The sequence below is a fragment of the Bison bison genome, unplaced genomic scaffold (genome assembly GCF_000754665.1).
Source record: "Bison bison bison isolate TAMUID 2011002044 unplaced genomic scaffold, Bison_UMD1.0 scf7180017864331, whole genome shotgun sequence".
NCBI lineage: Eukaryota > Metazoa > Chordata > Mammalia > Artiodactyla > Bovidae > Bison > Bison bison.
This window is the reverse complement of record NW_011494903.1, coordinates 9,951,783-9,963,986: the sequence shown is the minus strand read 5'-3', so window position 1 is coordinate 9,963,986 and position 12,204 is coordinate 9,951,783. Positions and strand designations below refer to the sequence as shown.

Below are 12,204 nucleotides of genomic sequence, written 5' to 3'. Positions count from 1 at the left end.
AAAACCTGAGGTGAATGAACTGTATGATACAATATTGATCAAAGTCCTAACTTAGCGGAAAAGCTTTAGAGGCGGGAAGTGCCCTGGTAGTACGCGAAGCTGGAAATCGGGAGAGTGAGTGACTGTGCAGCCCTGTCTGTAAGGAGTTGGGACGCCTCAAGCAGGCTGCTTTCCTTCTGGGAGTGCATCTGTCATCTCCAGAATGTCTCTGTGTGCACACCTGGGGCTACGCCAGAAAACTGGAGGGGAGGATGGAAGGAGGAAACCCCATAGGTCTAGGAACTGTAGGCTGGGATTTTTTTCCTCCCTTGGCGTGAGCCTCTCTGTCAGCCTTTCTGATGGTCTGAGACTTGGCCACTGTGTCATAAGCCACCCATGTAATGGGCACCAGAGGAGATGAAAGTGGAGGTGAAGTCACTCAGTCGTGTCCAACTCTTTGCAACCCCATGGACTGTAGCCCACCAGACTCCTCCCTCCATGCGCTTCTCCAGGCAAGAGTACTGGAGTGGGTTCCCATTTCCTTCTCCAGTTGATCTTCCCGATCCAGGGATTGAACCCAGGTCTCCCGCATTCCAGGCAGACGCTTTAACCTCTGAGCCACCAGGGAAGCCCACCAGAGGACGAGGTAATACCCAGCAAATTGAGGAGTACCTATTGCTGGGAGTCTAGGTCTCGCGGTATAACCACAATGAACCAGGAATTTTACTCTCTATCCAGTAATTGCTGTTAACAGTCTGCAGACAGATTGTTTACATAAAGTACTTAGGCCAGGCAAAGGAGAGGCCCTGAGGCTTCTCTCTGGATTATTCCTATTTGCATGTCTCCTCTCCCCCACCACCCCCCGCCACACCCCGAGACCCTGGCATGTCTCCACAAGGCTTCTTCTGCACTGTATGGGAATTAATGTCCCAATTTGCTGTTAGGAAGGGTGTCCCTCTAGAGAATCTCTAAACTCACCCTCAGGATTCCATTTCTGCGTTGACTTCATAATTTAAACCTGGAGACCTGCCAGTCTCTGACATTGTAATAGGAATTCACCAAATTTATCTTTGTTTTATGTATCAAGATTAATTTGTTTTCCCAACGCCTCTTCCTCAATTTGCCTACATCTCCTCATTTCTCAGAACCTTTCTTTTCTTCTTTCTAATCCCAAAAGATACTTGAACTTGTGGGGGAGGGTTGAATTCTTCAAATATTTAACAGGTTAGATTTAGATATAAACAATTGCCTTATAAAAGGGGGATTACCTGGGAGATTACTCTTACTGCTTACTTTATATATTTTCATAAGCTGAATTTTATATACTCTGTACGTTTTTTATTACCTGTTAAAATTCAGGGTTTTTTTTAAACATTATAATTACATGGCTTTCCAATGACTGCTGAGTAGTAAAGGATATCATCTGTTTCTTTTTAAAGTACATATATGTTCCTTAGTGTAAATCTTATCTCTTTTAATTAATTTGACTTTTTTTCTCTAGAACCTTAAAGGAAAGTACAATTTCAAATGACAAGGCTCATTTGTTTGGTGTGTCTCCTAAGTTTTGTACATGTAAATTTACCCTCCAGGTGTTTTTATAAACACTCTCAACTCTCCTTTTCCTCTCTAATAAACATAGCTTTTCATAGCATGTTGGGCTTTTCTCAGATGGATGGCTAAGGGGTCTTAGTGCCATCCTTTCTTCTTCACCTCTGGGTGTCTGGTAATGTGGATTTACAATTTACAGACATGTGGGCTGATCATGAAGAGTTCTATGTATCCTAAGTGCTGCTTGATTCTGGAAGGTATTTAATCAGTACTAAGGAGTGTTTAAAAAAAATTCAGCTGAGTAAATTTGAAGATCTAATTGGCTTTATTCAGCAATTCTTTTATCAGGCAGCATCCTGTCTAGAAAGTAGAAAGACCCTCTGTATGAAATGGAAGGTTTTATAGGCAGAAAAGAAGGTCCTTTAGGTATGAAGTCTTGGTGGGGCTTAGCAGAAGCCACAGCACTTTGGGCTTGTCATTTGTTTCTAACAGGAATATGGCAGATGGAATATCCTGTTGACCTGTTGTTGTTCAGTCGCTAAGTTATGTTTGACTCTTTGCGACCCCATAGACTGCAGTGCCCCAGGCTTCCCTGTCCTTCACTATCTCCCTGAGTCCATTCAAACTCATGTTCCTTCTCAAGTAACAAAATGACCCCAGGGGCTCTTTCCAGTTTGAAACCTTGTCAACAAAGGTGCATCTAGCCGAAACTGTGGTTTTTCCAGTAGTCATGTATGGATGTGAGAGTTGGACCATAAAGAAGGCTGAGCGCTGGAGAACTGAGGCTTTTGAATTGTGGTCTTGGAGAAGACTCTTGAGGGTCCCTTGGACTGCAAGGAGATCCAACCAGTCCATTCTAAAGGAAATCAGTGCTGAATATTCATTGGAAGGACTGATGCTAAAGCTGAAACTCCAATACTTTGGCCACCTGATGAGAAGAACTGACTCTTTTAGAAAAGACCCTGATGCTGGGAAAGATTGAAGGCAGGAGGAGAAGGGAACGACAGAGGATGAGATGGTTGGATGGCATCACCGACTCAATGGACATGAGTTTGAGCAAGCTCCGGGAGTTAGTGATGGGCAGGGAAGCCTGCTGTGCTGCAGTCCATGGGGTCACAAAGAGTCAGACACAGCTGAGCGACTGAACTGAACTGGTTCTATCCTGTGTAGTGAGATTCGTGCTGAGGAGGAACTTGTCTTGTCAGCATGAGGCTTTGTGGTTCCAGATTATCTGAAGGGCTGTGCTTTGATCCCATGAACTTTTTTTCTCATGTGACACCTGTACTGCTGCTCTTTGAGCCTTGAGGTAAAGATCTTGGAGGAAATGCCATAAGTGACCATGGGCTGGCCTCTCCCGTCAACTCTGTGCTCTCTGCATTTCAGATGCCTGGAACAGAGGAGCCCCATGATGCATGCGGCCCCGAGGAATCCAAGGGGAACTTGGAAAGTCCCAAACAAGGCAGCAGTAAGATGAAGCTCAAGAGTCGCCTGTCAGGTAAGTGGACTCTTTGCCTGCCTGATTGGGAGCTTACAGCTTCAGGAATGGGAAGATAAGGTTATTAGCACGATCAACTCTTTTTTTCTTTCGTTGTTGTTATTCAGTCACTAAATCGTGTCCGACTCTTTGCAACCGCATGGACTGTAGCCCATCAGGCTCCTCTGTCCTCCACTATCTCCTGGAGTTTGCTCAAATTCATGTCCATTGAGGCGGTGATGCTATCTAACCATCTTTTTTCCATAAAACTTCCAGATTGTTTTATTTTTGATGGTGCATGCCCCAGGCATAACTGCCTTCAGCCTGGCTGCCCACATGAGTATTTTCATTTGAGTCATAATGAAGGGAATGTCAACATCTCTGTTTGTCTCTGCTTAAATGTAAATTTCCTGTTGTGTTTGGTTCATTTACTTCAGGTGACCCTTTCTCTGTGGAATATTCCTGATGGCCTATCTTTCCAGCAAACATACCTATTCCCCAAACCGCTGGTCCACCAGAACCTGGGGCAAAGAACTGGGTTGTTGTTTTTTTTAAAGTATCAAATGTGCATCTCAACTAAATGGAGGGGGCATTGGGACCTAGTTGTAGCTTTTGTAATAAAGAGATCTGATGTTTCCTGGGCACATCTTCCTAGCAGCTGGCCTAGGCCCTGAGAGAGAAAGTCAGAGGCTGTGTGTGGGGACACATTGTGACTTTTGTGACAATGTCTGAGGCACTTTCACCTTGTCAAGCTTTTTCTACAAAACAAGAGGGGAAAAAAAATTATATTTTATGGGTGCATTGATATAAAGGTACAAGCTCGATTCATTATCTATTAGTTACTCTTACGTTCATTTTTTTTTTCCTCCTGAATTTAAAAGAAATTAAAACATTTTTGTGGACCCCTAAGATTGGCTTGGGCCCTCAGCACTGTGTCTGCTGGTCTGATAGAAAAATCACCCCTTGGCTACCCACCTGTGAAGGACATCCAGTCTAACAGGAAAAGCAAGAGTTTGGAAGCTTGGCAGAATCAAGTTTACCCATCAGCTCTTGAGTTACCTTGTGACCCTGGGCCAGTTATTGAACCTCCGTAAACTTCCTGTCTCACCTAAAACAGGAGAAGATAGTCCCAACTTTAAAAGGTTGAACAGATAAAAACAAAACAAAAGCACGCATAGAAGCACCTCACACAAAGCCTGGTGTGTTACCATCCCCGCGTAAGTCAGTTTCCTCTTTCTGCTGCCCACATCAGTGGAGGGGTTGGGCGGTGTCTATGGCTGCCAACCAAGAGCATCTCCAGCCCACATTGCCTCCGCCTCTATTATTCTCAGGTAAGGTGGCAGATTTAGGATATACATCCATTTAAAAACAAGAAAACCTGAGTAACAAAATGAGTTGCTTTGTATTTATAACTCAGAATAATTAGGTAGTGTCATTTATGACTGTTAGGGTATGGGTTTGCAACAAAAAGTGTAATGACCAGAGGATAGTAAGACCAAAGAGAAAGGTCAGGCTGATGGTCCTCACAGGAAGAAAACAACAGCTCCCCTTCAGCCCCGAGGATCACCTGTGAGGAATACATTTAAATCCTGTGTGTTTGGGCAGGGGAGGGGGTTTTTGGGTCATCTCTCTGATCAGTACCTTATAAACAATTCCCAGGGAAGGCTCACAGAGTTCTAGGGAAATACAGTGACCTTTGAAACCAGTGTAGTCACATTCCTCATTTTATGGATGTGACCAGAGAAATTAAGGGGATCCCAAAGGTCGCTCATTCAGTCTGCCCTCCAGAGTTCTTCCCACCACCTCTCAGCTTCCTGGAGGTCATGGAGAGAATCCTATTCCTCAGACTGGGGGTTTATGATGTGGGGAGGGGATCCTAGCTGATGACCTTACAGATCCATGACTTTCCACGTTCGTACTATTGATTTAAACCATGCTGGACATTCAGCTGAGTACTAAATCCAGAACTGGCTATTGTTTGCCACAAATGCAAGCCGCCTTCTCTTCCTGTATTTTCCGCAGACTCACAAGGCCGTAACAAGGAAATATAGTAGAAGGAGCACATGCACGAAGTCAGGAAGAGCTGTGTTCAGTTCCCAGCTCTGCCATTGCTGGCTGTGTGACCTGGAGCAGGTGATTTCTCTGGGTCTCAACTTTTTCACCAATAAGATGAGGGTTATAATATACATGTATTGTGCATATCAATGTGAGTGCCTTCTAAGTCAGCCTTGTTGAGAGATCCAGTAGAGAGAATGCATATGGCACTGCCATTCCAAAATGTGGCTGCGATAGGCCCTCACCACGTGGTAGCTGCCTCTGTCATCACTGTCATGGTTAATATCACATCCATCATTGTCATTGTCCACTCTTAAGAGGGGAAGATGCTTGATTGGGTTCAGACAGGAAGATTCCAAGTTGCAGGTCATGATGAAGTATGCACGAAAGTTGTGAAGACTGAGGTCTCTCTGAGTTGTGGTGCCTGGGGGAGGCATCCAGAGTGGGCAGGATGAAGGAAAGCCAGTACACAGGCAGGACTAGGCAGAACACAAGAGGAGGAAAACCAGGGTCTAGCCTTGGGACAAAATGCATGAGAAATATTTTGGGACAATGGGGGGAAAAATGGGTTAGAGAAGTTTTTGGCAACTGTTTTTCTGCCTCAGCTGTCTGAAAGATACAATAATCCAGCCACAACCATGATTCAGTCCAGCAGAAAGATTAGGGGGGAGGAGCTTCTTGGCACAGGAGGTGATGGTACAGGCAAACTTGGGGGAAACTTCAGTGATATTTATATGCTCCCCAGTTTGGGGACGGATGTAGGTGGAGGACAAATGCTCTCCTCTGAGAATTCGCAGGCTGGAGCAATGAATTCACCAAGCAGGCTAGTGGGAGATAAGACTGGAAAAGTAATTTGGAGGCACGTTAAAGAGGCTTAAGGAATTGGTTCTTCATTCAGTGCTTTGAAATATGTTCAGTCTAAAGACATTTGAATACAGGAGATTTTAATGTGATCACTTCCTAATTTCTGGGTCCTGTAAACTTGGATATTTATTTCATATTTTCATAAGTGAGTCACTCTGGTATTCACGTGTCAGTATATTATCTACAGACACTACCGTATGTGGTTTCTCTTCTGTTGATGGCAAGTGCTTCCCTGTCAGCTCAAAAGGAATTTTCTTCTAATAAATCTTGTTCATATGAGTAAGCATGCCAAGATAGATTAATCTGGCCATGAGTTATTAAGTCATGAATTATTAAGGAGGTTCTCTAAAGAGGTTCCAACCATTTCCACTAAGATTTTGGCCCGTCTGGCTCCAAAGTGACTGAAGTGATTTCATGGAACATTTTTCCTGATATTCTAACCAGAGTTTTCTTTACTTCATACCTCCTTTTTTGCCAGTAGGGTTCCCTTTTAACTTTGGTATTTTTTGATTTATCCATGTTAATGCCTTAGGTCTGTGATCTTTTTAAATGAAAATTTTTCTTTTGATTGCAAAGGAATTTCAGATGTTTGAAAACCTGAAATTTGTATCACAAAGTTAATATATAGCTTTTGAAAAACCAGGCCTTTAGTGATGTCCATTATAACTGTATCAGCACCATTCTAGCTTTTCATCATTGTTAAAAACTCAGCAATATATTATTTTTAAAAGAGTACAGAATCATCTGATTTTATTTCATGAAAATCTTCCTGAGAAATTTTTAGATAAATTAAAATTTTTTAAGTCATCAACTAAAATATTAAATAGAAGAATTTGACATTTCAAAGAATCTGTATGTGTATATAGTTATATACATACATATACATGGATATACACATATATTGGTGCATAATGTAAACACTGTAATGTGATTGTAACTATATTCAATATAATTGATCCATCATTTAAGATTAAAGTCTCTAAACTCTGATACACTCTTGGTAGGAATGTCAACTGACACAGCCACAATGGAAAACAGTATGGCTGTTTCTCATAAAACTAAAAATAGAACTACCATATGACCCACCAGTTCCACTTCTGGAAAAGAAGTATCAAAAAAAACACTAAATACACTAATTCAAAAAGATGCATGCACCCCAGTGTTCACAACGGCATTACTTACAGTTGCAAGATATGGGAGCAACTTGCGTGTTCATCAACAGCTGAACGGATAAGGAAGATGTGGTGTGTTTGTCTGTGTATATATGGAATATTACTCCACCATAAAAAGGTGTGAAATGATGCCATTTGCAGCGGCATGGAGGGACTTGGAGGGTAGTAAGCTAAGTAAAAGCAGTCAGACAGACGAAGAAAGTACTGTATGATACCACTTATACGTAGAAGCTAAAAAATACAACAAACTGATGAATATAGCAAAAAAAAAAGAAGCAGACTTAGAGATAATAGAGAACAAACTAGTGATTACCACTGGGGAGAAAGATGAGGGAAGGGAAGGGGGGAGTAGTGGATTAAGAGGTAGAAGCTATTATGTACAAAGTAAACTACATAGTTTTATATGTAGGATATATTGTATAATACAGGGGATATAGCCTATATTTTATAATAACTATGAATGGAATATAATTTTTAATGATTGTTAAACACTGTATTATACATGTATAATTTATATCATACGTAAAAATGTACTTCAATTTAAATAAATAAAAATTTTTAGATAAAGTCCCTTAAAGTATCCTATTTTAAAATAGTATACAATATAAACTTCTGCTTCACCGACTATGCTAAATCCTTTGACTGTGTGGATCACAACAAATTGTGGAGAATTCTCAAAGAGATGGGAATACCAGATCAACTTACCTGCCTCCTGAGACACCTGTGTACAGGATCAAGAAGCAACAGTTAGAACCAGACGTGGAACAACTGACTGGTTCCAAACTGGGAAAGGAGTACGTCAAGGCTGTATATTGTCACCCTGCTTATTTAACTCCTATGCAGAGTACATCATGTGAAATGCTGGGCTGGATGAATCACAAGCTGGAGTAAAGATTGCCAGGAGAAGTATCAACAACCTCAAATATGCAGATGATACCACACTAATGGTAGAAAGTGAAGAGGAACTAAAGAGTCCTTTGTGAGGGTGAAAGAGGAGAGTAGAAAAGCTGGCTTAAAACTCAACAGTCAAAAAACAAAGATCATGGCATCCCATCCCATCACTTCATGGCAAATAGATGGGGAAAAAGTAGAAGCAGTTAACAGATTTTATTTATTCTCTTGGGCTCCAAAATCACTGCTGCCATGAAATTGAAAGATACTTGCTCCCTGGAAGGAAAGCTATGACAAATCTGCTGCTGCTGCTGCTAAGTTGCTTCAGTTGTGTCCGACTCTGTGCGACCCCATAGACGGCACCCCACCAGGCTCCCCCGTCCCTGGGATTCTCCAGGCAAGAACACTGGAGTGGGTTGCCATTTCCTTCTCCAATGCATGAAAGTGAAAAGTGAAAGTGAAGTCGCTCAGTCGTGTCCGACTCTGAGTGACCCCATGGACTGCAGCCCTGGGTCAGGCTCCTCCGTCCATGCGGTTTTCCAGGCAAGAGTACTGAAGTGGGGTGCCATTGCCTTCTGACAGTGTATTAAAAAGCAAAGACATCACTTTGCTGACAAAGGTCCGTCTAGTCAAAGCTATGGTTTTTCCAGTAGTCATCTATGGATATGAGAGTTCGACCATAAAGAAGGCTTGAGTGCTGAAGAATTAATGCTTTTGAACTCTTGTGTTGGAGAAGACTCTTGAGAGTCCTTTGAACTGCAAGGAGATCAAACCAGTCCTAAAGGAAAGCAACCCAGAGTATTCACTGGAAGGACTGATGCTGAAGCTCCAACACTTTGGCCACCTGATATGAAGAGCCAACTCACTGGAAAAGACCCTGGTGTTAGGAAAGATTGAAAGCAAAAGGAGAAGAGGGCAGCCGAGGATGAGATGCTTAGATAGTCATGACTCAGCCAGTGACTCAGTGAACATAAATTTGAGCAAACTCCAAGAGATGGTGAAGGACAGGGAAGCCTGGTGTGTTGCAGTCCACAGGGTCACAAAGAGATGGACACGACTTAGTAACTAAACTACGTATGATAAAGATGTGTTTAAAAATCATTAATGATTTATTAAACAAGATGTGACAGTTGCTCAGTCATGTTTGACTCTTTGTGACCCCATTGACTATACAGTCCCTGGAATTCTCCAGGCCAGAATACTGAAGTGGGTAGCTGTTCCCTTCTCCAGGGGGTGTTCCCAATATATTGATCGACCTGGGGTCTCCTGCATTGCAGGAGCTACCAAGGAAGCCCCTTAAAAAAGATACAGAGTGCCAACCATAAAGAGAAAATATGATATGTTGTTCTACGTTAAAATTATGAACTTTTGTTTATCAAAAAATAGCGTTGAAAGAATCAGTCAGAAAATATATTTGTAATACATAGATTCCACAAAGGACTCATATCCAAAATATATTAATAATAAAAAATAAAATTCCTGTAAATTAACAGAGAAAAACCCAGTAAAAGAATGAGCAAAGGAAAAAAACCCAAAATTTTCTAGTAGTCCAATTGAAAAAGGGAAAAAGAATAAAAGAGCAAAAGACTTGAACAGTCTGTTTACGGCCTTAAAAAAGAAAAACTGTCAATGAATATTTGAAAAGAAGCTCAGTCTCATTAGTCCTTTGTTGTTCAATCACTCAGTCATGTCCAAGTCTTTGTGACCCCAAAGACTGCAGCACACCGGGCTTCCCTGTCCATCACCATCTCCCAAAGCTTGCTCAAACTTATGTCCATTGAGTCAGCGATGCCATCCAACCATCTAATCTTCTGTTGTCCCCTTCTCCTCCTGCCTTCAATCTTTCCCAGCATCAGGGTCTTATCTAATGAGTTGGCTCTTCACATCAGGTGGCCAAAGTATTGGAGCTTCAGCTTCAACATTAGTCCTTCTAATGAATATTTAGGACTGATTTCTTTTAGGATTGACTGGTTTCATCTCCTTTAATTTGATCTCCATTAGTCCTTAGTGAAATGTAAATTAAAAACCACAGTGAGATACCATTATTATCCACTCTAACAAAGTGGTCAAAATTAGAAAGACTGGCACTAGTAAGTCTAACAAGTATGTGGAGGAACAAGCCGTAATGCACCCTGGTGATCCCACTTGGCGAAAGGGAACGCATGCCTGTAACCCAGCCACATTCATTCTAGATAGATCCAACAGACACAACATGCACAGAATGTCCAACAGTATATTCTAGATCAGGGTCCGCAGACTACCACCCACAAGTGTATTAGTGTGGCCCACAGATAGAAATGCTTTCTACATTTTTAGTGCATCTTAAAAAAATGAAAGAATGTGTGCTGAGACCATCTGTGACTCATAAACCCTAAAACATTTATTATCTGGCCTTTACAGAAAAATGTTTTCTGACCCTTATTCTAGGTCTGAAACTGGAAACAAATCAAATGTCCATTAGCAATAGAATGGATAGATAAATCGTGGTATGTTTATATGATGAAATAGTGTGCAAAAATGGGGTGAACAATCTATTGGCATGCAACAACACGATGGAATTTCACACATACTGAGAATAAGGAGCCAGATTCAAAACGAACATGTTGTATGTGTTCGTTTATATCAAATAGGCAAAAATAATCTGTGATGTTGGACCTCCCGGGTGGCTCAGTGGTGAAGAATCCACCTGCCAAGCAGGAGCTCGCAGGTTTGATCCCTGGGTCAGAAAGATCCCCTGCAGAAGGAAAGGGCAACCCAGTCCAGTATTCTTGCCTGGGAAATCCCATTGACAGAGGAGCCTGGTGGGCTACAGTTCATGGGGTAGCCAAGAGTCGGACATGACTTAGCAACTAAACAACAACTATCTATGATGTTGAAGTCGGGATAATGGCTGCCCTTGGTGAGCAGTGTTTAGTGGCACAAAAGGGGATTTGGAGTCGGACATGACTTAGCAACTAAACAACAACTATCTATGATGTTTGAAGTCGGGATAATGGCTGCCCTTGGTGAGCAGTGTTTAGTGGCACAAAAGGGGATTTGGAGACCTGGTGATAGTCCATGTCTTAGTCTGGATGTTGGTTATTGACAGGTTTATTTTGTGAAATTTCATGGAATGGTTTTGTGCACTTCTCTGTAAGTTATACTTTAACTAAAAGTTTGTTTAAATGTCCATTTGCTATACATGAAAAAAAGCATCTACCGCAAGGGTCTACTACCAATCACAAAGTGATATTTCTCCATCACTAAAAAGCCATCCGCTGACAGCATTCTCACCATTGCTTATTGCCTTATCAACCACAGCTACTACATCTTAGTTGGATTAAATATATACATTACCCTTTATCCAAACTGGTCACTTTAAAAACTAGCACTTTCTTCAGAGTCTGGCATTACGGCCTCAACACAGCCCAAGCTCATGCAGAACTTGACAAGAGAACATGATGAGCCAGGTATTGGCCACCAGGCCATCTGAGCAACCGTGAATGTAGGTGTAAATGCAACAAGTTTATACCTGTACATGCTCCTAAGATTCTCTTCATTCTATATCTCGTCATGTTTTCCCTCTGTTTTTTCAAGGTGGTGTACACCGTCTAGAGTCTGTTGAAGAATATAATGAACTGATGGTGCGACATGGTGACCCCCGGGCCAGGATGTTAGAGGTCTCCCGAGATGGCCGGAAGCATTCCCTTCCCCAGCTCCTGGACTCGACGGGCACATCACAGGTAGCACAGCACTGTGGAGCCCCTGACTTTCTTATCCAGTCATAGCTACTTGGCTACAGGCAGAAGAGCACGTTTCGAACCATGGGTCTCCAGGTTTTCTGTTATTCTCTCAGAGGCCAGCAGGAGCTTCATGTTCTGAAGACCTGTTTGTGTATGAGGGCCAGAAGTATTTAGGACAAGAGATATAGTATAGTCAGTAAGGTCTATCCAGGGAGGCTAGAGAGAAGTCAGCTTAATATTTGGAAATAGAAGAGAAGGGGGAAAAAAATCCCTTGTTGAATCTCAAAATCTCCATTCTCTTCCACTGTGTGTTTTGGAAATGAGAGCCACTTCCATTGCCAGGAGACAATGGCGCCTCACGGTCTGTGGTGAACCACTGTCTCTTGTTCCGTGGGTGTGTTGTGTGTCGGCAGAGCCTGGTGGGTAGGTGGGTGTGGATACGTGGCGGGGTTGGCTATAAAATTATATCAAAGGTCATTTAATATGAAGAATCCTGGTG

General features: G+C 42.2%; 1 protein-coding gene across 1 annotated transcript in view; it reads left to right on the top strand.

Annotated features, from left to right (window-relative positions):
• PDZD2 (PDZ domain containing 2) overlaps window positions 1-12,204 on the top strand; it is a 288,393-nt gene that overhangs the window by 229,200 nt on the left and 46,989 nt on the right. Inside the window, exons 7-8 of the mRNA XM_010853853.1 lie at window positions 2,911-3,022; window positions 11,560-11,705. Coding sequence (XP_010852155.1) covers window positions 2,911-3,022; window positions 11,560-11,705 — 258 coding nt within the window. The remainder of the gene's footprint in view (window positions 1-2,910; window positions 3,023-11,559; window positions 11,706-12,204) is intronic.